Here is a 24,789-nt window from a genome sequence, read left to right on the forward strand (position 1 = left end):
AAAAAATGCTCAAAATTATTAATCATCAAGGAAATGTAAATCAAAACCACAATGAGGTATCACCTCACACCTGTCAGAATGGCTATTATTTAAAAAAAAAAAGACAACAAGGGTTGGCAAAGATGTGGAGACATTGGAACCCTTGTATACTGTTGGTGGGAGTGCAAAATAGTACAGTCGTTATGGAAAATAGTATGGAGGTCTCTCAAAAAATTAAAAATAGAACTATCAGATGATCCAGTAATCCCACTTCTGAGTATTTATCCACAGTTGCTGCAATCAGGGTCTCAAGGAGCTATTTGCACTCCCATGTTCATTGAAGTACAATTCACAACAGCCAAGATATGGAAACAACCTAAATGTTCCTTGATAGATGAATAAAGAAAATGTGGTATATACATGCAATGGAATATTATCCAGCATTAAGAAAAGAAGGGCGCTCACTTCGGCAGCACATATACTAAAACTGGACCTATACAGAGAAGATGAGCATGGTCCCTGCACAAGGATGACACACAATTTGCAAACTCTTCCCAAGAGTTTCTCAAGAAATGCCACGCAAAAAAAAAAAAAAAAAAAAAATTCTGCAAAATGGGACAACATGGATGAACCTTGAGGACATTATGCTAAATCAAGTAAGGTAGTCACAAAAAGTCAAATGCCATACTATTCCACTTATATGAGGTACCTAAAATAGTCAAATTCATAGAATCAGAGTGGAATGGTGGTTGCCTGGGGCTGGGGGGAGGGGGAAACAGGGAGTTGCTAAGCGATGGGCATCAAGTTTCAGTTAAGCAAGATGAGTAAGTTCTAGAGATCCACTGTACAACGCTGTACTTATAGTCAACAATAATGTAACATCCACTTCACAATTTTAAAGGGTAGGTCTCATATTCAGCATTTTGCTAAAATAAAATTTAATTTAATTTTTTTTAATGTTTTTATTTATTTTTGAGACAGAGAAAGACAGAGCATGAGCAGGGGAGGGGCAGAGAGAGAGGGAGACACAGAATCTGAAGCAGGCTCCAGGCTCCGAGCTGTCAGCACAGAGCCGGACGCGGGGCTCAAACTCACACACCGCGAGGTCATGACCTGAGCCGAAGTCCGACACTCAACCGACTGAGCCACCCAGGCGCCCCAATAAAATTTAACTTAATTTTTAAATTAAGCCCCAGTAAATTTTAAATGATTGATATGACAAAATATTTTCTCTGACCACAACAAAATGAAGCTGTAAGTCAGTAACAGAAGGAAAACTGGAAAATTAACAAATACATGGAAATTAAATAACACCCTCTTAAAAACACTGATTCAGAGAAGAAAGCAGAAAGGAAATGAGATGTATGAAATTAAAATCACAACATGACAAAACTTATGAGATGTAGCAAAGAAATTCAGAGCTGTAAATACATTAAATAAGAAGAAATATCTCAAATCAATAACTTAACTTTACACTTTAAGAAACAAAAAAAAAAAGATCTAACTAAATACAAAGCTAGTAGAATGAAATAAATAATAAATATTGGCTGGGTGGGTGGGTGGCTCAGTTGGTTGAGCGTCCAACTTCGGCCCAGGTCATGATCCTGCGCTTTGTAGGTTCAAGCCCCACATTGGGCTCTGTGCTGACCACCTGGAGCCTGCTTCAGATTCTGTGTCTCCCCCTCTCTCTGCCCCTCCCCCGGTCTGTCTGTCTCCCAAAAATAAACATTAAAAAAAATTTTAAATAATACATATTGGAGTGAAGATAGAGAATAGAAAAATATTACAGTGAATCAACAAAACAAAAAGGTAACTCTTTGAAAAGACCAACAAAGTTGACAAACATTTACCTAGAGTAACAAAGAAAAAAAAGGAGGAAAGATTCCAATCAGAAATGAAAGTGGCAACCTTACATAAATATAAAGGATTATAAGAAAATACTATGAATAACTGCACACCAACAAATTAGGCAACTGAGATGAAATGGACAACACTGTACTGGAAGTTCTGGCCAGAGCGATGAGACAAATGAACAAACCAAAAAGTCCTCATATTGGAATGGGAAAAGTAAAACTATATTCACAGGTTCCATGATCTTAATGTAGAAAACCCTAAAGAATTCACACACAAACTACTAGAGCTAATAAACAAATTCATCAAAGTTGCAGGATAAAATATCAACATGCAACAATCAGTTGTATTCTTATATAGGAGTAATGAACAATGTGAAAAGGAAGTTAATAAAATATATTTACAGTAATAGCAAAAGGAATGAAATACATTGGACCAAATTAAGCCAAGGAGGCACAAAAGTTGAAACAAATACTACAAAACATTACTGAAAGAAATGTTAAAACACCTAGCGGGAGAACCTGGGTGGCTCAGTTGGTTAAGCGTCCAACTGTTTTTTTTTTTTTGTTAAGTTTTATTTATTTTTGAGAGAGAGAGAGAGCATGAGCAGGGGAGGGGCAGAGAGAGAGGGGGACAGAGGATCCAAAGTGGGTTCCACACTGACAGCAGCAAGCTCGATGTGGGGCTCAAACTCATGAACCGCGAGATCATGACCTGAGCTGAAGTCAGATGCTCTACTGACTGAGCCACCCAGGTGCCCCATTGTCTAACTCTTGATTTCAGCTCAGGTCACGATCAAGCCCTATGTTGGGTTCTGTGAAGACATCCTACGTTTATGGACTGAAAGACTTATTGCTAAAGTGGCAATACTACACAAAACAATCTATAAAATTCAGTACAATCTCTATCAAATGTCCAACAGCCTTTTATGCAGAAACAGAAAAACCAACCCTAAAATTGATATAAAATTGCAAGGCATCCCGAATAGCCAGAACAACGTTGAAAGAGAGGGAAAATGTTGGTAGATTTCTACTTTCTGATTTCAAAATTTATTAGAATCAAAACAGTGTGGTACTGGCATAAGGCTATATACAGACAAATGGAATAGAATTGTGAGTCTAGAAATAAGCCCATACGTTTACAGTCAACTGATTTTTGACAAAGGTGCAAGATCGTTCAGTGAGGAAAAATTGGCTCTTCAAAAAAATAATGCTGAGACAATTGGATATCCACATGAAAAAGTATGAAGTTGAACCCCTACCTTACATTATACACAAAAATTAATTCAAAATGGACTAAAGACCTAAGTGCTCAAAGAGCTAAATGATCGAGGAGTTAAAACTTTAAAATTCTGAGGAAAACACAGGTCAAATCTTCATGACCTTGAGTATGGCAGTAGTTTTTAAAAGATGACACCAAAAGTATAAGCAACAAAAGGAAAAATAAATAACTTGGACTTCAGTAAAAGTAAAAACTTTTGTGCATCCAGAAAGAGATGCATTTCTCCAGAATGGGAGAAAATATTTGCAAACCATATAAATGATAAGGGCCAATTATCCAGAATATACAAAGAACTATTACTATTCAACTATAAAAAGACAAACCACCCAATTAACAAATGGGCAAAGGGCTCAAACAGACATTTCTTCAAAGAATATATACATATGGCCAACAAGCACATGAAAAGATACTCAACATTATTAGTCATTGGGGAAATGCAAGTAAAAGCCACAAAACCTCACACCCACTAGGATAGCTATAATTAAAAACAATGGAAATTAACAAGTCTTGGTGAGGCTGTGGAGAAATTGGAACGCTTGTACATTCTGGTAGGAACGTAAAATGGGGCAGTTGTGGAAAACCATTTGGAGGTTCCTCAAAAAGTCAAAAAATACAATTACCAAATGACCCAGGTGTATACTCTACCCCAAGGTGTATACCTGAAAGAATTGGTATTTTCAATTATTTTGAAAACAGCCATCCAAACAAATACTCGTTCATGAATTTTCATAGAGCACTATTCACAAAGCCAAAAGATGAAAATAACCTAAATGTCCTTCAGTGGAAGAATGAATAAACAAAATATGGTATATCTATTCAATGGAACATAATTCAGCCTAAAAAGGAATCAACTGATACATGCTACAACGTGGGTGGACCTCACAAACAAGTGTACAATTAAGTAGCATTTAGTACCTTCACTATGTTGTGCATTCATCACATCTGCTTTGAAAACATTCTCATTACCCCAAAGGAGACGCCCATCCTCCCCAGCCTCTGGCAACCACTAATCTGTTTTCTGTCTCTATGGATTTACCTATACTGAATATTTCACATAAATGGAACCATATAGTATATGAGCTTCAGTGCCTGGTCAGCATATTGTTTCTTGAGGTTTGTCCACGTCGTAGCATGTATCAATATTTCATTCCCTTTTCTGGCCAAAGAATTATCCACTGAATGGATATACCACCTCTTGGGTATGAAGTCAATTCCAGATGAATTTTATATCTAAATATATAAGGTAAAATAATATGACTTGTAAATGAAAACATAGAAAAATATCTGCATGACCTTGGCGTAGGTGATTTTTTCCTAACCAAGACTCCAACAGCACTAATGATAAAGGAAAATACCAATGAACTGGAAGACATTACAACTGGCAACTCTTCTTCAACGGACATCATTAAGTGAGTGAAACAGCAAGCCACAGAGTGGGAGAAGACATCTGCAGCACATGTATCCAACAAAGGATTCAAATTCAGAATCAAACACATCAGTAGCAAAAAAAGAACCCAATAGAAATACGGGCAAGAGACTTAACAGGCACTTTGCAAAAAAAAAAAAAAAAAGTATATTCAAATATTCACTGACCATGTATTCTACATAGGAAAAGGTGCTCATCTTAATTGATCATCAAGGAAATGCATATTAAAACCATAATCCTACTACTCACCAGGATGGCTGAAATGAAAGAGCCAGCCAATTTCAAAAAAAGTTGAGAAGGACAAGGGACAAGTGAACCCCTCATACACCACCAGGGGGAATGCAGATTGTACATTTTGAAAAACATTTTGGCAGTATCTAAAGAAGGTGAACGTATATAAACCCTATGACCCAACCATCCCACTCCTAATGTGCTGGTAATGATCTTTTTCTTGATCTGGGTGGTGGTTACAAAGCCATGCATTTAGTGAGAATTCATTGAGCTATACACTTAATAGTTGAGCATTTTTCTGTTTGTGCATCATGCTTCAATAAATTTCTTTTAGAATACATACAAAGAGGTGGGAAATGTCCTATAACCATGAGGCTCTAAGTGTTAATGTGTTTCTTTTGATTATTATTATTAAACACTATTGATTAAACAAATATATTATAAATTTGGGCGCTTATAAACAAAACATGCTTATTGAATATCCCACTCCTAATGGTACAAATGAATTTCTTGAAATTAGTTCATATCATGAATGAATATTAGTTATCTCCCGAATGAGATCTGGCTCATCACCAATTATATCTCTATTTCCCATTTTCCAGAGATGATATGTCAGTGAGCACAGGCAGAATCTTGTTATAGCAGGGTCGCTCAAAACTTTTAAATTTCCTTTAGAGTTATATGGCTTAAATCAAATACTGAACTATCACCAATTTTTTCCCAATGATCTATCAGCTGATCAATTAATTAATAAATCCTTCTTCTGGGACGCCTGGGTGGATCAGTCAGTTAAGCATCCAACTTCAGCTCAGGTCATGATCTTGCGGTTTGTGAGTTTGAGCCCCGCATCGGGCTCTGTGCTGACAGCTCAGAGCTTGGACCTGCTTTGGATTGTGTGTCTTTCTCTCTCGCTCTGCCCCTCCCCTACTTGCGCTCTCTCTCCCTTGCTCAAAAATAAATAAACATTAAAAAAATTTTAATTAAAAAAAATAAATTCTTCAATTCTGTCTAAAAGAAAAAACCCAGGAAACTATTTGATATGCAGGATTCCCTACCTAGTCATTCGTCATTCAGTTCCCCAGGCAGGATGGTTTAAAGCCTCTTTGGCTCCTCGGATGCCTTAAACCCTGGGGCAACACACCATGGCAAGATCAGAGCAGGTAGGAGTGGAGGCTGGGTGGTGATGAAGGCGAGGTGGGGAGGGAGAACCTCCCTCAGAGTTTTCCTCAGGATCAGTTTTAGGAAGAAGAACGTATGGAACCAAGGACTTGGAAATAGTTGCCTTTAAAGCTATTCATGTCCAATCTCCCTTGGACAGTCTTTACGCAGCCCTGCCAGGCATGAGCGAACCTTGGTCCCTAAAGGACCCCTCAGAAGCAGCTCCCCAAGACTGCATCTCTAGGAGGCCTCTCTGGGTCTCGGGCACTCAGCCTGCCACTGATCTGCAGGCCTCAGTGAGGGTGCAGGGTCTCCCTTACTACACTAATTGTCCAGTTCACCTCTGAAGTGCTGGGTGGTTTTTGCTCCCACCCATGTCCTGCATGAGGAAGGAGTTAGAGCACTCAGAGAAAGGCGAATCTCCCTAGGGAGAACCAGGCCGCTGTGCTTCCCTGTTAATCCTTTCGGGTTGCTCCATGACTTCTGCCAAGGTCGGCTGTCAGCGTGGACCCGCATGCCAGATGGGCGGAGTTGCAAAGGGGCTGGCAGGCAGGCAGGACAGTGGAGGAGACAGCACCAGGGAGGAAGAAAACCAGTTAGCAGAGATGCCTCTGAGGTGTTTCCGTCAAATCCACTCCCAGAGGTCACCAGATCCCAGAGGTCCTTGCAGTGCAGCCAGCTTCATGGTGACCGATGTGGGCCCATGTCCAGAGAGCCGGCAAGGAGGCCAGGCACGCTGGCAGTCCCAGAGACTGAAATACACAGGGAAATCAGGGAGACAGGATGGAATCCTCAAAACTCAGGGAACACGGAGAGTCTTTTCGGCCACACTTAATTTTTGGTAGTGATTTGCCAATTACATGAGAGTAAAGTGCATATTAAGTTCACATTTAACCCTAAACTGGTCAGCCCCATATGTTCAGGGAGTTTATATGGATATCCAGTCCTGGGCGAGCCTTTGCTAGTTACTGAGGTTCTAAGACCATCTCTGGCCACAGGAGAAAGTACTCAAGAGGTATTCTAAGACAGCAGTTCTCAAAGGGGGAATGCTGGAAAATCAGCATCATGCGGTAACTTGTTAGAAATGCCCGTTTTCTGGCCCACTCCAGGCCAACTGAGGTAGAAACTCTGGGGGTGGAGCCCAGCAATTGCTGTTCTAACAAAATCTGGGTTTTAAAGGCTGTTCTAAGAGGAAAGTCAGTATGGAGTGAGTTTGGAGAGCCAAAGAAGGAAGATGTGATATGCCATCGAAGGAAGGATTAGGACAGGCCGGGAGGCAATACTGGGAGCTAAAAGCAAGGAATAATTGAAGGCGCATTGGCAGCTTGACCCAGCACCGGATCTGTGAGCTGGGGGACAGGAAAGAAAGTTGGCTGTCACGGAGCCAGATGAACGGCCTAGAAAACCAAGGAGGGAACAGGACATAAAGGATGTGGGAACTGGGGGCTACCAAAACCTCGATGGAAGAGTGACTTGGTGACCACGGTCGTGGAGGAAAATTAATGAATGTGTAGCACAGAAATAAGGAGGTGGGTTGTTTTGAGGAGAGGCGGCCTCTCCAGGAACATGCCCCCCATGTCCAGCTTTCCTGTGACTCTCCTACAAGTCCCAGACCCCTTTGGGCTTGAGACTGGGTAGAAGGGGGACAGTTCCCTGGTCCTAGTCTGTGTACAGGGACAAGACATACTTTTGGAGGCCTGGCACCCTCTGTTAACAGGGCAGCTCTTTCTTAAGGAGCTCAAAAGTGGAACTTCCCGGCTGAGGGGTTATCTTGAGAGAAAAGGGTTTGGAGCCCTCCAAGAACAAAACAGATCATGGCTGAGAAGGGATTCCTCGCTCCACAGGAAACAGCTAAGAGGTTTAAGAACAACACTTCCCGAGTGGCACCTGGGTGGCTCAGTTGGTTAAGCGTCCAACTTCACCTCAGGTCATGATCTCACAGTTTGTGAGTTCGAGCCCCACGGCTCTGTGGGGGCTGTCAGGCTCTGTGCTGACAGCTCGGAGCCTGGAGCCTGCTTCAGACTCTGTGTCTCCCTCTCTCTCTACCTCTCCCCTGCTCACGCTCTGTGTCTGTCTCTCAATAATAAATAAACTTTAAAAAAAAATTAAAGAGTGACACTTCCAGAGAAGCCATTGCCAGGAGTTGAATATATCATGTCTGGAGAGAGACCAAGAGTTCCAAGGCCTGGGTGTTGGGAGACTATTTCAATTCCTCCCTCTGCCACAAGGGCCCTGGGAAGGAAAACCCCCTAAGCTCCAATTGAATCTTCTGCAAAATAAGAAGCATGGTCTCCTCGGCTTCCAAGGGCCTCTTCAGCCCTGGTAACTGGAGAAAGTAGGGGATACGGCTTTAAGCGATTACAGCAGTAATTGCGGAGGGACCCCAACAGGCTCTTGGGTAGAGGCCATGTCACTGTTTGCTGAGGGGGGAGAAGGTAAAGGCCTGAGTCCTACATGAACAGGCCTGAGTCCTACATGAACTGGCCTGAACCCAGTCAGCCAGGAAGCCCAACTTCTAAACCCTGTCCCACAACCGCAGGGACAAGAACGTCCTTTCTTCCTGGAGCCCTTGTATTCAAAGGGCAGCAGAGTCCGAATTCAGAACCAGGAATCAATTCTCTTCCTGTTTCTGCCCATTTGCACCTAAAGGCCTGCCTGCCACTTGCCTTCAATAACTGATCTCTAAAACAGGACCCATGTTTCCTGGTTTTGACCTCTCCTGGGGATGCCAGCACAGACGAGGACCTCCAAGATGAGCTTTCAAGCTAACAGGTTTTATAACAGATTTTGGCAACTTGATGAACATGGAGGCCTTATGCTGACTCATTTTCAGGAATTTTGAGGAATCTCTTAAATGGGCAGTAACTGCTTGCTCCATTGATACAGCACTTCCTTCAATTTTTGAGTCAATCTCCTCTTTCTAAATGCTACATTAATAAAGGTCCTTTGAACAGTGATACAACAGTAGGTGTCCAGGATGGTACCAAACACATTCACACAGTGACTGCCCTCTGCAAAAAGTTGAATTTCCCCTTAATTCCAAGGGCACAATCTCAGATGGTTCTGGAAGGGATGGTGGGGCAGTCTCCAAGCCTTCAGGAACATGATGGGATTATTTCCTTCCAAATCACCTTCTCTGGCCTTAGTGCTTGCATTCGTTTCAGTGGCCATTCCAGTCACTTCCTTCCTTTCCCATCAGTTTGAGGATACACCTAATAGTGTAAATACTGTCCACAAATAGTCCACCCCTAGCCATCACCTCCCCTCCCCGCTCTGCAGGTATCTCAAATTGGGGGCATCTAGTCTATTTTGATTCTGTTACTCATTAGCAATATATCTAGCTGAATGGGGACATTAGTTTATTGTTTCCCAATGACTAGAGAGAAGTATCTCTAGAAAGGAATGTCATACCAGGCTACCCTTCTGACCACCACTAGCAGACTTATAAAACAGCTGGGAATGAAGGAAACACCATTAATTAATTAAGAATGCTTAAAAGCTGGATAAGTAGACAAAATTGATTTTCTTTTTAAAATAACTACTTGGGGGGGGGGGGGGCGCCTGGGTGGCTCAGTCGGTTGGGCGTCCGACTTCAGCTCAGGTCACGATCTCACAGTCCGTGGGTTCGAGCCCCACGTCGGGCTCTGTGCTGACAGCTCAGAGCCTGGAGCCTGTTTCGGATTCTGTGTCTCCCTCTTTCTCTGACCCTCCCCTGTTCATGCTGTCTCAAAAATAAATAAATGTTAAAAAAAAATTTTAAATAACTACTTGGAAAGAGCACCTGGGTGGCTCAATCGGTTGAGCGTCCGACTTTGGCTCAGGTCACGATCTCATAGTTCGTGAGTTTGAGCCCCGCGTTGGGCTCTGTGCTGACAGCTCAAAGCCAGGAGCCTGGAACCTGGGGCCTGATTTGGATTCTGTGTCTCCCTCTCTCTCCGCCCCTCCCCCACTCCCGCTCGCTCTCTCTCTCTCTCAAATAAACTTTAAAAAATGTTTAAAAACATTTTAAAAAATGTTCAAAATTACCAGCTGAAAGACAAAGGAAAAATGTTCCAAATGTTTGTGGAACACCCACTGTGGCCCATCAGTGTGAGGCATGTTCACATCTCATTTAATCCTCACAGCTGCCCTGAGAGTACATAATTATTATCTCCACTTCGCAAACCTGATAGCAGGCTCAGAGGGGTCTCTTGATGGAAAAAATCTCTGGAGATATCTATTCCAAAAAAGTGACTGACTGCCATCTCTGGGTGATTCGGTAACAATGGAGTTTTAATGTTTAATACGAAACAACATTCCATTTTATTAAAAGGTAAAATGTTATGAAATAATAAATATGTAGGAGCCTCGGCCAACATCTTAAACTAGGATCTGACATAGCCATAATGCCCTGTCTTCCAACTTCCCTGCCCTTCCCTTGACATCACATGGTCTTCTCAGGAGATAAGCCCTGGGGCTGATGGGGAAGGAAGAGAAACCACCAACCTCAAAAACCAGGTTCCATCTGACCTGGCTCTCACTGGGGCCATCACTCTAAGCCACAGGCCTTCTTTTGCTCTGACATGTCTCCCTCCAGGTATCCAAGGTGCACTAAGGCTATGAAGGCCACAGGGCTCACCTTGCCATTCTCAGTAAATCACTTTATAAAATGTCCAGACTTTCCTGCAGAGCATCCAAAGTGTATGGGGTCGTGGCTAAGCTTCCATAAAAATGGGCTTCCCTCTAGGCCCTGGAGCAGTGTGGCACCAATCTGAAAGCTTCTAGTTCACACAGTGAAAAGTCAAAAAAAAAAGGCCATTTACCACGGCCCTGGGCTTTCCACAAAGAGACAAATTAAGGGATGAGGGCCCAGACTGCCTCCATCATCGTTTCATTCTATGTACCTCAATGCTGAGAGGAGCGGCAGGAGAGATATCAAGTGCTTGCAAGGTCCCTAGGTCTGTGCTGGCATTAAGGCCTTCCCCTGCAGCTTGGGATGCCGTGACAGAAAACACTGTGGCGGCGAGGGCTCAGTGGGGAGGCTGCTGGAACGGGGGCACTTTCCTGTTGCAGAATAAAGTTCCCTCAGCCCTGGGCTTGGTTGTTCCTGTCGACAGAATGCTAGCCACAGAAACTCTGTCCGGCTTAATAATTTTCTCTGAGCTCCCTTCGGAGGACCTGAATACTCTTCTTTTCCACCTCTCCCGAGAGAGGATGAGAGTAGGACCCAAGACTCTCACATATTTGCTGAGCACCCGATACTTGCAGAATTTAGATCACAGAGGGTGGGGAAGCTGGGTAACCAGACAGATACACAGAGAGAGAGAGAGGAGTAGGTAACTATAGGTATTTGATAGCTATATTTCCACTCGTTTATTTAGCAAGTACTCATTGTGTATCAGTCTCGTGCCAGGCGCTGAAGATACGATGCTGAACGAGAGAGACAGCTTAGACTCCTTTCTGTGACGTATGGCGTGTACCCCTCCAAAATGTCCCGTTGGTGACAAATTCTTTATCGTGGGTGCCTCACAGTTTTACGCTCTTCCATCGTCTCTGGGGTCAAGGGCCGTACGGTGATTTTCTTCAGACCGGAGACCCTGGACAGGCTTCCCTTCTCCTGTGGAGCTTCTGGTGTCTGAGGAGGCTTGACCGCCTGCTGAAGCTTCTCCGGCATACGCTGCAGGTATACGGCTGCTCACCCGTGTGGGTTCTCTGGTGTTTAATAAGGTGAGAGTTCTGAATGAATCTCTTCCCACATTCGTAACATTTAAAGGGCTTCTCCCCTGTGTGAATTCTTAGGTGTGTGTGTAGATTTGTATTGTGACTGAAGCTTTTGCCACACCATGAGCATCTGTAGGGTTTTATTCCTTGGTGTGCCATTAAGTGCTTATTAAGATCTGAACTCCATCTAAACCTCTTATCACACTGTTGACATTTGTAGGGTTTCTCTTCAGTGTGTATTCTCTGGTGCTTAATAAGGTCAGAGCTAACCCTGAAGCTTTTCTCACATTCCTGACACTTAAAAGGTTTCTCTCCTGCATGGCCTTTCCCATGAAGATCCATTTGTTTTGGAAGCTCTTGTTTACAAGTTGAAAGTTTCTTTCTTTTCCTCCCTAGGAAAGCTCGATGCCGTTTCCGCAGCCTACGTGTAGCACCGTGATTTTCTTTGCCTGTTGTTTTCTGGGCAACTTTCATTCTGGCCTTTCTTAACACTTTGCGTCCTGACGCTTGTATTTCTAATGCAGAAACAGATATAGGTTGGTCATTTCCAGTGTCATTTTTGAGCTTTAACCCTGTTGGAATAAACAGAAGAGTCAGCCATCTGTGTCCCAGAACAAGAAAACTATAGGCATGGAGAGAAAAATCTATGATGACTGCTTTTTCAAAAACACGGGAACAAGTGATTCCTGGTCCGATACGGGCAAATGGCATAGACGCATTTCCTCCGGATCCTCCTGGCTAGGCACAATAACGAACCAGTTAAAGAATGCAAGCCACAACCAACAGAGAGTTCTAAAAGATGCTAAAAAGAATGCAAAATGGTTTGGGCTCCCAGGACTAGCAGAGTAACACAGCAGAGTGTCTTACGTCCCCACACCCACCGGAAGATGGCAACCCTGATCTAGTGTTTTCCCACCGTCAACCTAGCAACAGAAGGCTGCCTGGATAGGCTTATCCCTGCACCGGTCTGAATGGGAAGCCTGCCAACATCAGAACCCCAGCTAGGAGACTCCAAAGTGGGCAGGCAGAACTAGCAAGAGGCACCTAGCCACAGTGGCCTGGCCCAGAAAGCCTCTTCATCCCTGAGGGTCTGAGATTCCCCTTTTCCCACAGAGAGGCACTCTGTCCTCCGAAATACCTTCCTCCCCCACAAGCAACACCAGCAGGCACACATGGGAGCCCTGGCAGGAACACGAAAACCAAGGAAACCACAATAACACTGTGAAGCCTCTGAAAATTAAACTGTCACTGGAAGCATAACCCACAAAAGCAGCAAAGAACCTATGTGCTAAACTAAAATAGGGGGACTGCTCATTAAATTAAAATATTGAAATGTGACCCAGACTCTCCTAACGTAATAGATAAAATGATCAGGATACAATCAAAAATCACCCGTTGGAGCAAGAACAAAAAAAAAAAAAAAATCACAACTTCTCACAACAGTGACAAGAGGCAATCTGACAAAAATGGAATCAGACCAGAAATCAAAAACAGAAAGAGGAAAATCTAAAAATATGTGGAAATGAAATAATACACGTCTGAAAGTTCTGTGGTTCAAAGAGAAAGTCTCCAAGAAAATGTAAAAAGACACAGTCGAATGAAAATGAAATTATAATATATTAAAATACGTGGCACTCAGAGGAAAAGGCATAGCCCTAAGCACTTCCAACACTAAAGGAGAAAGGTCTCCAATCAATACTCTGGGTTTCCACCTCAACAGACTAGAGAAAAAAACTAAAGTAAACCCAAAGCAAGTTGAAAAAGGAAATAATAAAGATCGGAGCAAAAGTCACCACCATAGGGCTTGTTCTTCAAAGCCATTGGTAAAATTGAGAAACCTCTATCACAACTGACAAAAATAAAAGGAGAGGGAACCCAAATCACCAATGTCAGGAAGGAAATCGGGTCCATCACTACACATTCTGCAGCAACTAAAACGATGGTAAGAAAATACCATAAACAGCCTTATATTCGTGTCTTTTAAAAGTTGGGAAAAAATGAAGCAGTTCCTCAAAACCACAAACTAGACCAACCAACACGAAATAGATCATCTGAACAGCACCATCACCAGTACAAAGTGAATTCATAGTTGAACTAGGTCTCCTCCAAATCCAGGCCCATATGGTGTTACTGGAGGGTTCTACCAAATATTTATAGAATTAACACCAATGTCATACAATTTCTTCCAGAAAAGAGGAGGAAATACTACCCAACTCTTTTTATAAGGCCAGTATTACCCTGACAGCAAAATCATATCAAGTCAGTACTAAAAAAGAAACTACAGACTAACATCCCCCGTGAACTTAAATGCAAAAATCCTGAACAGAATATTGGCAAACTGAATACAAAAATATGTAAGCATTATATACCATGATCAAGAAGGATTTATTGCAAGTAGGCAAAACTGGCTCAACATGTGAAATCAATCAACATAACATACCATATCAACAAGCATTTAAGGATCATACTCCTATCAACGGACACAGAAAAGTATTTGACAAATCCCCCCATCCATTCATGATAAAAACACTAAGTTAGGAATTGTATTGACTTGATAAAAGAGTATGAACAACAAAAAAAACCATACTAACATTAACAGGTGATGGTGAAAGACTTAATGTTTCCAAAAGACTGGGGACAAGGCAAGGGTGTCTACTCTTCCCACTTTTATTCAACACAGCAGGAAGTTGGAGCTATTCCAACTAAGGCAAGAAAAAGTTAAGGCAAGAAAAAGAAATCAAAAGGCACTGCGGATAATGTGATGACCTAGGTATAAGAATCTCAAGGGATCTACAAAATAACTCTTAGAAATAATAACTGAGTTAGTAGGGTCGCAGAAGACAAGATCAAAATACACAATCAGTGGCATCCCTGTATGAAGAGAGTGCAAGAAACCAAAATTAAAAACAATACCATCTCCAAATACTCCAGTGAAAATGAAATGCTTTGGCACGTACTTCACACAACATTCAGAGGATCTGTGCACTGAAAATTACAGAAAGTTGATGAAAGAAATCAAAGACCTAAATAAATAGAGACTATGTTCACTGATCAAAAAAAATGTCAACATAGTAAAGATACCAATCCTCCTCAAACTAATACGTAGGTTTAATGTAATTTCTAGCAAAATCCCAACAAAGTTTCTTGTAGACATTGATAAGCTTACTCTGAAATTTACGTGGAAAGACATAGGCCCTAAAAGGGCTAAAATAAAATTTTATTTTACAAACAAGAATAAAGGGGGAAGAATCCGTCTACTTGACAGATATTAAGTCTTTTGTATCATATAGCTACAGTTACCAAGACAGTACACTGTTGGCAGAGGAACAGACAAAGAGCTCAACGGAACAGAATAGATACATACAAATATACCCAACTGATCTTTGAGAAAAGTGCAAAGACAATTCAGTGGAGGATCTAGGGTTAGTCAGAGTTCTAGCTTTGACACCAAAAATACAACGTATAAAAGGAAAAAATGAGAAATTGGTCCTCATGGGGCGGCTGGCTGGTTCAGTTGGTGGAGCATGTGACTGTTGATCTCAAGGCCATGAGGAGGAGCCCCATGTTGAGTGTAGAGATTACTTAAATAAATAAAAAGTCTTTAAAAAGTCGGTCCTCATTGGGGCACCTGGGTGGCTCAGTCAGTTAAGCGTCCGACTTCGGTTCAGGTCATGATCTCATGGTCTGTGGGTTTGAGCCCCAGGTCGGGCTCTGTGCGAACAGCTCGGAGCCTGGAGCCTGCTTCGGATTCTGTGTCTCCCCCCTCTCTGCCCCTCCCTGCTCATGCTCTGTCTGTCTCTCTCTCTCTCAAAAATAAACATTAAGTAACATTTTTTTAAATAAAAACTTGGTCCTCATCAAAATGAAAAACTTTTGCTCTATAGAAGCCCCTAGGAAGAAGATTGAAAAGACATTATACAGACTGGGAGAAACTATTTACAATCTGCATATTCAACAAAGCGCTAGAATCTATAATATATAAAACACTCTCGGGGCACCTAGGTAGCTCAGTCAGTTGGGCATGACTCTTCATTTCGGCTCAGGTCTTGGTCCCAGGGTTTATGGGGTCAAGTCCCTAGTCAGTGGTGTTGGGCTCTGTACTGACAGCGCAGAGCCTGCTTGGGATTCTCTCTCTGCCCCTCCCCATTCACGCAGACCTGCACACACTCTCTCTCAAAATAAATAAACATTTAAAAAAAAACACTTTGTTTACAGGGGCGCATGGGGGGCTCAGTTGGTTAAGTGTCCAACTTGGGTTCAAGTCATGATCTCACAGTTCACGAGTTTGAGCCCCACATCGGGCTCTCTGCTATCAGCACAGAGCCCACTTCTCTCTCTGCCCCTCCCCTGCGCACATGCATGTTCTCTCTCTCTCTCTCTCTCAAAAATAAACAAACATTAAAAAAAGACTTTGTTCATAAAAATATATATGTGTATATATATATATATATATATATATATATATAAAACTCTCAAAACTCAACAATTAAAAAAGAATCCAATTAAAATACGGGTAAAAGACATTTCACTGAAGAGAATACACAGATGGCAAAAAAGCACATGAAAATCTATAAAACATCGCTGGCCACTAGGGAAATGCAAACCCCAAACCACAATGAGAGAACACTACATACCTATCAGAATGGCAAAAATAAAATGGAGACAAACCAAACACTGGCAAGGATAAGGAGAATCTAGATCACTCATTCATTGCTGGTGGGGAATGTGAAATGCTACAGCCACCACAGGGAAACAGTCGGGCACATTCTTGTGAAATTAAATATGTAATTGCCATATGAACCAGCAATTGCACTGTTAAGACATTTACTCCAGAGACATGCAAACGTATCTCTGTAAAACATCCTGTACATAAATGCTCATGACAGCTTCATTCACAATAGGCAAAAAATGAAGACTGCAAAGATATCTTTTCAATGATGAATGGTTAAACAAACCGCGTTCTCTCAGTATCATGGTGTGCTACTCAGTAGTGTTAAAAAAAAAAAAAAAGCAACTATGATACACACAACAATTTAGATCAATTTCCGGGGATTTATTCTGAATGAAAAAAGCTAATGCCGAAGAGTCACACACTTTATGATTCTATTCATATGACATTTTGAGATGGCAAAATTTTAGAAATGTGGAACGGATCAACAGTTGGCATGGGTCAGTGATGGGGTGAGATGTAGGAGACAAGTGTGTGTGGCTCTAAAAGGGCAACAAGAAGGTCCTTGTGGTGGGGCGCCTGGGTGGCTCAGTCAGTTAAGCATCCAACTCTTGATCTAGGCTCAGGTCATGGGCTCAAGGTTCTTGGGGTATGAGTCCCAGCCTCTGTCAGTGCAGAGCCTGCTTGGGATTCTCTCTCTCCCTCTCTCTCTGCCCCTCCCCCTGGCTTGTGCATACGCGCTTGCGTGCTCTCTCTCTCAAAATAAACTTTTTTTTAAAAAAAAGAAAGGCCTTTGTGGTAATGTAACTGTCCAGTATCTTGACTGCAGCGGTGAATATGCAAACTTACACTTGTAATAAAACTTTCAGAACTAAATACACACACAAATCAACACAAACTGAAAATATGAAGGTCAGAAGACTATATCAATATCAACATCCTGGTTGTAATATCATATGATACTGTTGCAAAAGTTATCATTGAGGGAAACTGGGTAAAGTGTCTGTACACAGCTTCTCTTTGTATTACACTTTAAATCTGCATGTGAATCTACAATTATCTTAGTAAGAAGTTCCGTTAAAAATACACAGGAGTAGGGGCACCTGGGTGGCTCGGTCGGTTAAGTGTCCGACTTCGGCTCAGGTCATGATCTCACGGTCCGTGAGTTCGAGCCCCACGTCGGGCTCTGTGCTGACAGCTCAGAGCCTGGAGCCTGTTTCGGATTCTGTGTCTCCCTCTCTCTCTGCCCCTCCCCTCTTAATGCTCTGTCTCTCTCTGTCTCAAAAATAAATAAACGTTAAAAAAAAATTTTTTTAAAAAATACACAGGAGTAGAATCTTGGGATATTAATCTCCTGTAAAGGTTCTTATCAAAGAACATTTCTCCCCTTCCCATGTATATACTTACCTGCAGGAGACCCTCCAAGATTGTCCTTGAACTCTTGGGGACCCTGGGTCTGCAATTTTCCCCACTGTTCTAAACAGATTACTTCAAGTTTAGGGGGTTAACAATAATGTTCTGAGAAGAAAACCTTGAGGTCATGGACTACTATCATAATGCCAGATTACTTTCAGGGAGAGTGAATGACTCTTTCATACTTTCATTTACTCCAGGTATTTAAATGGGCAGAATCTTAGACTCAGTACCTTCTTTCTAGTCTCCTATGGTTGTAAGTAGACACACAAGGAGGAAGCTGAGAAGGAAGCGCCAGGCGCGCACGTGAAGCAGTATGGGGAAGGGAAGTCCCATGCTGCTGAAGCAGACACGGTCAGGGATGATGGCAGCTTAGACCAGGACGGTGAGAGCAGAAGACGGGGAGACATGACTGTAGTCAGGATCTATTTGGAATGATCCGGATATGTCTTTCCTTTCCCCCACACCATCCAGTTGAGACCCAAGCAGCTACTGGAACACTGGGACTCCCCCATAGGAGATGATTTTCCACAAACTGCGGCCAGATCACTCAACTTCCACACAAAGGAAAGGAAGAATCTTTACCTAGAGAGATGACAGTCTCGTAGTTTTCCTGCATGACATCATTGTAAAGGATCTTCTGAGCAGGGTCCAGTAATTTCCACTCTTCCTCAGAAAAAGACACGGCCACATCTTCAAATGTCAACAAGCTCTAAAGAAAAGAATGGGTTTGGGTTCAGTACTTGCCACTATAGAAGCCGCCCTTTCACTCATTTCTGAATTACACAGCAGGCCAGTCACCAAAGAAGAGTATTAAGATTTAGAGGGAAAAAGGTGAGATGGCAGGAAAGGAAAAAGCCAGAGATCGGGAAGCAGCGTGGGCAGGGCCCAGTCGCCACCGTGCCCAGCCTAGTTACCTAGAGGTGAACATCCGAGGCTAACACGCCTCAGAGCACCCGCCGAGCACTGTGGGTCATGGGCAGCAGAGAAAAGCACAGACAAGGCCATGTTCAGGCTGCCTGAGAAAGCTGGAAAGTACAGCTCACCTGGAACTCAGGCAAGATGAGCTCAGACGCCATCTTCCAGTTTGGGGTGCTTTTCTGCTCAGAAAAGGCTAGAATCTGTTGAGCAGGCAGCGCTGTGGATGGAAAAGAGCCAGAGAAAATTTCTCTCTTTTAGGTTCACAAATACCCTGAGTTGATTTCTACACCACAGAACATCAGGAGTCCTTCAGTAAAGATGGCTCACCTTCACAAGTGTGTGTGTGGTGCCAGAGTGGCCTTCTCCTTGTCAATAAGAACCAAATATCCACCGCTCCAAAGAACCGGTTCCCCGGTTCACTGTTCCCCCAGATTTCATGAGAGAACTTGACAAAAGGAAAGCCATTATGTTTTTTTTCCCTCTCACCAAACACATCGTTTACTGGGGTGGGCAAGAATTCGAGGTGGTTGAAAACGAAAGGCCTGGGTCCTCTAGTGCAGATGGTGTGTCTCATACTGTGTTTCTTTCCGGTGCGCCACTCTTCCCCCCGCCCCCCCGTTCTGTCATGACAATCTATTTCTGACCCCAGTTTCTTCCCTGACATAAGACGTGTGAGATGATCCCTCCGTCCCTGTTCCGTCTTCTCTCCTCTCAAATTTCTAAGGAGCAAGGTCCACGCCATCAATACCGGGGTTCTGTGGTTTGGACATTTCTGTACGCCAAGCTGACCCTCACCGCCGCCCACCGTTAGCCTACTGTACTCCCAACTTGAGAGACGTCCGAACAGCCGGCCCGGCTGGGCACCTGGCAAATTCCCATGACGTTCCAGCTGAACCGGTTACCGTCACAGCTCCCAGGAGAAGAGAATTATTATGAAGCTCCTCACCTCTTTCATATACAGGCTGGGTTTCTTTGTGAGTATTCCAGCCCAGCTGTTCCTGTAGTACCCGGTATGTATTCCAACATTCTTTCTGGAACACACCCATTGGTTGGGGCTCTGCGGGCTTCCACTTAAAGCCTGGGGCCACTGCTGTTCCTCCCAAGGGCACTGCCTCCTTTCCCCGATCATGGGCTGTGACCTAGAAATAATCCCCATCCTCATTAGCACAGAACTTACTTTTGGTTTCGGGGTGGTGGCGGAGGGATGAACAAAAGAGCCCAGATTCAGGAAAGGGCGTGGCACTCAAGGAAGTAACAAAAAACCTAAAGCGATATTGCGTCACCATTTCCTCCCAGAGAACCATATACATCTTTGGGGGAAATTAGTGTAACATGAAATGAGCTGTGACTGCTGCCAGCCTCCAGCCACACAGGCCACGAGCAGGGTGGGGGCAGGCTGCCTTCACGAGCTTGCTTTCTGGACATGGATCCTCATCCAAGGGCATTTCTATCTTCTGAGTTTTTCTCTAAATAATAATGAGTTGGATTAAAAAAAAAAAAGATTCTCAGATTTTTTCCAATCCTCTCATGGCCAGGGAAGGATGTCATGGAGAAAGGGGATGCGGGAGAGGAAAAACCGGGGGAAAATTTGGACTCTAACCTCCCTCCGTAGGATCCAGTTTAGAGAGACACCAAAAATAGACCCTGCCTTGTGTTCCTCAAGGCGGGCTCCCCATGGAAAGGAAGGGTGCTGCCTTCTCCCGAGGGCATATCCTGATTCCCCACTCCCCAGCAAGGCCAAGGGTAGACCACTAAGGGAGAGTGACGGAAGGTCTTTTCTTCTGGCCCAGAGATACGTGCACCCACCAGACAGGGCACTACCCTTCAGCATCCTGATTCTGTCCACTCCCCTGTTGGCATTGTCCCTTTTTTTTTTTTTTTTTTTAGTCATTTTTCTTCTTTCTGGATCCTTGTTTCACTTTTTCCTTTCCATTTCTCCTCTTCCTTCAGTCCTCCCAGAGCTGATTGATACTTCTATTAACCACCCTCTCTCTCCTTTGCTAAGTGCTATGCATTTTTCCCCCGGATTTTTCCTCCTTTGCCTACTCGGTCTTGCCTTTTATTTCTCTGCCTTCACGAACTCAAGTCCTCTCTCCTTGGCCATGCCAGACTAGGCCCACCAACTCTAGTTCACCCCGGCCCGAAAAAGGGCAAAAGGCATTTCTTTTTTCTAAGGCCCAGAAAGATGGCCAGAACTCTGAAACCTGCCGTCTGTGACTGCTGCCCGCCTGTGACTCCAGACCCTGCCTAGCTGTCCTAAAGGAACAGAAGAGTGGCCTAATCCACCCCATTCCCCCCCCTAGATATATCCACCTTTACCCTATTTTATTGTACATGTAAGGAATCCTCTCACCTCATCACTTATTCCACCAGGTTCCCTCTGAAAGCGCTCTACCAGGGCCACAGCCTCCTTGATGCTCTGTGGATGATACTTCTGCACCCAGCTCTGGGTGCTCCTGGGCAGAATGGTCAGGAACTGCTCTAACACCAGCAGTTCCAAGATCTGCTCCTTCGAGTGGATCTCTGGCCTCAGCCACTGGTGGCATAATTCCTGAAGCTGGCTGACAGCTTCGTGCGGCCCAGGTGCTTCATGGTAATAGAAGCTCCGGAAGTGCTGGTGAGCGCTCTCGGGACCAAGACTGTCCATTCGTGGGCTGGATTTCTTCCTCTCACCAGAGCGTTCTTTCACGGACTCCTTAGTCTCCCATAAAGCCTCCATGTGGGGGTACAAGCATGCCTTCACCTCTAGATGTCTCATCATCATCTGCTCTAGGAACAGTTTTACTCCTATGTGTGACATCCTCCTGGGGCCTTGGACAACTGAGGCCTTGTCAGGTTTGGTATAAAACCAATGAGCGGATCTTCTCAAGGGCACTGAAGGAGGGGAGAAAAGAAGTACGTGTCAAGAAGAAAGCCACATGGCACACATTTACTTGCCATTTACGGTTATAAGAGAAGAATGAACAGAAAAGAACCTGTCCAATCTCCCTTTTAAAATCACCCGCCACGTATTAGAACACTCATGATCACAGATTACTTCAGGATGCACATTTCTCTCTTTTTTTCTCTTACTCAGCTTTGACACAAAGCAAGGCTCAGAAAAAGCAAATGTCAACTGATAACTTTCCTTTTTGAAAAAAAAATTTTTTAATGTTTATTTTTGAGAGACAGAGACAGAGCGCGAGCAGGGGAGGGGCAGAGACAGGGAGACACAGAATTGGAAGCAGGCTCCAGGCTCAGCTGTCAGCACAGAGCCGGACACGGGGCTCGAACCCACAAACCGCGAGATCACGACCTGAGCTGAAGTCAGACGCTCAACCGACTGAGCCACCCAAGCGCCCCAATAACTTTCCTTGTTTTGTTAAAGGTCGAGGAAAGGCTGGTGGGTGAAAATATTGGCACCCACTCGCTAAAAAGAGCTTTGAGAGTAGCCAATAGTTAATCTGTGTGCTTCCTGTCCTATCTTCACAAACAGGGCATGTCCAAGTTTCTCTAAACGTTAACAAATCATCCCAGTCTTTTGTCTTTAGTTAGGTGGAAACAACTTCTTTGCCCCTTCATCCTCTTAGAAGACTGAAACCTTTACTTCGTGGAACATTTGATATTCTCCTTCCCGTTGTATTAATACTGGCAGGAGAACTGAGACAACCCTATCAGAAAGAAGTAAAGCATTTAGGGGAAAAAAATAACCTTACTCCCCTCAGCAAATACCCCCAACTGAGCAACCAGATGTCAACATTTTGGGGGGTACTTTTTGGGAAGACTTAAGGGCACGGTGCAATTCTGGACCTGTGTATTCGTTTTTTGCTTACTTTACCGGAAAGCCAAGTCGGCCCTGTTTACTAAATACAATGTCGGCTTGTAAACATAGAAAAAGAAAGGGTGATGATTAAGGCTCTTCTGAGACAGGAAGGGTCCTAGTAAAGGTAGCCCTTCTCTTGACTTTACATTTCCTCAGGGTCAGGGTCGTATAGATCTTTAAGTAGGGCTAAGGGTGGCCTTGAGAGACCGATTTTCCCCGAGGTATGCCAGCAGAAACAACAAAGTTCTTTTGAGGATGCCACGGGCATTCAAACAAAAGCTTGGTTCCCTGCTGCCTATCCAGGCTCAGAGGGTACGGGGGGGGGGGGGGGGGGGGGCGCCTCCTCTATTTCTGTTACTAGAAGCTAACGTCTTTGAGGCTGGGATGCCCCTTCCTCCGGCGACCCAACCACCAGCCGGCGGAAACGCGGAAGTCTCGCGGAGCGCAGCGCAGACACCGCTGCACCACCCCCACCACGAGTCCGAGACGTCCTCGGGCCCGACCGCAAACGCGCCCCGGAGCGCTCCGCGGGTGGCCGGCCCCCAAAGGTGCCCGGGGAGCATCCCTGGGTTGCACGCGCACCTGGGGGACAAAGAGGTTGCCTGCGGAGGCGGGACGCGGCGGCCGGAGCCCGAGGACCGGCCGGGCCGAGCCGCCGCGGGGCTGGGACCAAGCGGCGCGCGCCGCGGGAGGCTGCCGGCCCCGCCCCTGCTCGTCGCCGGGGGGCGGGGGGGAGGGGGCTGCCACTGGCACGTGCCGCCCCGCAGCGCCGGGAGCGCGCCGGACCGAATCCCAGGGGCGACGCGGCTTCTCCATTACCTCCGCCCAGCTCTGGCTTCCGCGGACGCCACTTCCCTCTTCCTCGGCTCGGCTGCAAGGTCGACAGGCCTCCCCGCCGCCCTAGGGGAGGAGGCGCCCGCTTCCCGCTCCTCTCCGGGCCTGGAGAGTGGAGCTCCGAGCTCCGGAGCGCGGGGCCCTGGGAGGACCGGTCCCCCACTTGATCCCTCTAGCTCCCTGACCCCGTACCCTGACTCGCCATTTTGGGCTCTGTGGACCGGGCCCAACCGGAAAAGAAAGGATGCGCTTCCGGTGGCTTTGTGACAGCCACGCCCAGCCATCCCCCCTCTCTCTACCTGGCGCCGCCGGGCGGGAACCGAGCCGCTGGTCCTTCCCACCCGAGGCGGGAGCCGGCCGTCTGCTCCGGCTCATCCCCGGGCGCGAACACGCCTTCTCCAAGCCGGCTGGAGGCCTAGGGGAGCCCCGTAAGCTGTTCGTCGCCTGGGAGCCGTGTAGCCTACTGACTCCAGGTGCCGCGATCTTGTGGCCCTGATCGCCAAGCGCAGATCGTGCCTGGTCTCGTTCTGGCGGCCGGCAGCCCTTTCTACTAGAAACTCCCCAGTGAGGGCCACCGCCCCGAAAGTCGTCCCTAGACCTGTCCTGAGCCTCCTGAGATGTAGGACGTGACGTCCTCAGGGTCACATAGATTGCCAGCGGCTGATTTTAGACAAGAATTTAGGTCTTGCTGCTTCATCGCATGCTTTTTCTTTTTCTTTTTTAATTTTTTAATGTTTTTATTTATTTTTGAGAGAGACAGAATGTGAGCAAGGGAGGGACAGAGAGAGAGAGAGAGAACGACACAGAATCTGAAGAGGCTCCAGACTCTGAGCTGTCAGCACAGAGCCCGACGCGGGGCTTTAACTCATAAGCCGTGAGATCAGGACCTGAGCCGAAGTCTGACGCTTAACCCACTGAGCCACCCAGGCGCCCCACCGCATGCTTTTTCTACGGCATTATGCTTCTCTGTACGACAGGACCCTCGTTTCATTTGTGTATCTCCTGTAATGTTCAGCATAGTCCTCTGGATAAGTCATCTTTCTAAGAATCTGTATCTTGGGTTGTCAGTATCCACATTATCAGTGTTTACCTAGCGTTGAGCCGTTTGGACGAAAACTGTCACTGTGAATCAATAGAGGGGAAACTGTAGCTCAGTAGGGCAGTGAGGATGAAACTGACATCTTTTGAAAGTCACTGCCAGTAACTACTCCGGCAGGCAAAAAAGAGACCTGCGTGCCTAGGAGAAAAATAACACCTATGCAAAAGCAGATGAGACTCAAGCCAAGGTCAACCCCCATTTGAAAAACAAAGCTGCCCCAAAAGCGTGCTAGAGGAGACAGTGCCATTATCTGTGATATATAACCCTAGTAAATATGTTTGCCTCAGCAGAGAAACCATTTTAGAATGGTTCTTTCAAAGCTATGTTCCTGAAGTCAGGCATTCTCACCTAATGTTTTTTGACAATGAAGAAGTCAAGGCATTGTTACTTGTGAACAATTCCTGGGCTTACCCTTCAAATTGAAT

The 24,789-nt window shown here is 44.9% G+C and overlaps 1 protein-coding gene and 1 non-coding gene across 4 annotated transcripts; one reads left to right on the forward strand and one right to left on the reverse strand.

The window, feature by feature from the left end:
- The first annotated feature begins 436 nt into the window (after window positions 1–436).
- On the forward strand, window positions 437–543 carry LOC145714723 (U6 spliceosomal RNA). The gene has a single exon (XR_014136941.1). It is a non-coding gene; the product is annotated as a U6 spliceosomal RNA (small nuclear RNA).
- A 9,653-nt stretch (window positions 544–10,196) lies between these two features.
- ZNF75D (zinc finger protein 75D) lies at window positions 10,197–23,511 on the reverse strand. Of its 3 annotated transcripts, none has more exons than XM_081793363.1 (6): window positions 23,251–23,510; window positions 20,983–21,503; window positions 19,576–19,768; window positions 18,755–18,846; window positions 18,294–18,420; window positions 10,197–12,198 (listed from the first exon to the last, which is right to left on the reverse strand). In XM_081793363.1, exons 2-6 carry the CDS (start codon window positions 21,427–21,429, stop codon window positions 11,489–11,491), a joined length of 1,569 nt encoding a protein of 522 aa, XP_081649489.1. In that variant the 5' UTR covers window positions 21,430–21,503; window positions 23,251–23,510; the 3' UTR covers window positions 10,197–11,488. The 3 variants fall into 3 exon arrangements, with proteins under 3 accessions (XP_081649489.1, XP_081649490.1, XP_081649491.1); XM_081793364.1 differs by lacking the exon at window positions 23,251–23,510 and adding an exon at window positions 23,014–23,217; XM_081793365.1 differs by lacking the exons at window positions 18,755–18,846; window positions 19,576–19,768 and having other exon boundaries at window positions 23,251–23,511.
- Window positions 23,512–24,789: the final 1,278 nt, after the last annotated feature.

Source organism: Panthera onca, chromosome X (assembly GCF_046562875.1).
Source record: "Panthera onca isolate mPanOnc1 chromosome X, mPanOnc1 haplotype 2, whole genome shotgun sequence".
NCBI classification, from domain to species: domain Eukaryota; kingdom Metazoa; phylum Chordata; class Mammalia; order Carnivora; family Felidae; genus Panthera; species Panthera onca.

What these genes read in the sequence shown, in the direction of transcription:
- ZNF75D (XM_081793363.1), bottom strand. Translation starts at nt 21,429, where the DNA reads ATGTCACACATAGGAGTAAAACTGTTCCTAGAGCAGATGATGATGAGA. An exon ending in CTGGTGGAATAAGTGATGAG is followed by an intron (nt 19,769 to 20,982) that starts GTGAGAGGATTC and finishes GATTATTTCTAG; the next exon opens with GTCACAGCCCATGATCGGGG. An exon ending in CCAGCCTGTATATGAAAGAG is followed by an intron (nt 18,847 to 19,575) that starts GTGAGGAGCTTC and finishes TTCCATCCACAG; the next exon opens with CGCTGCCTGCTCAACAGATT.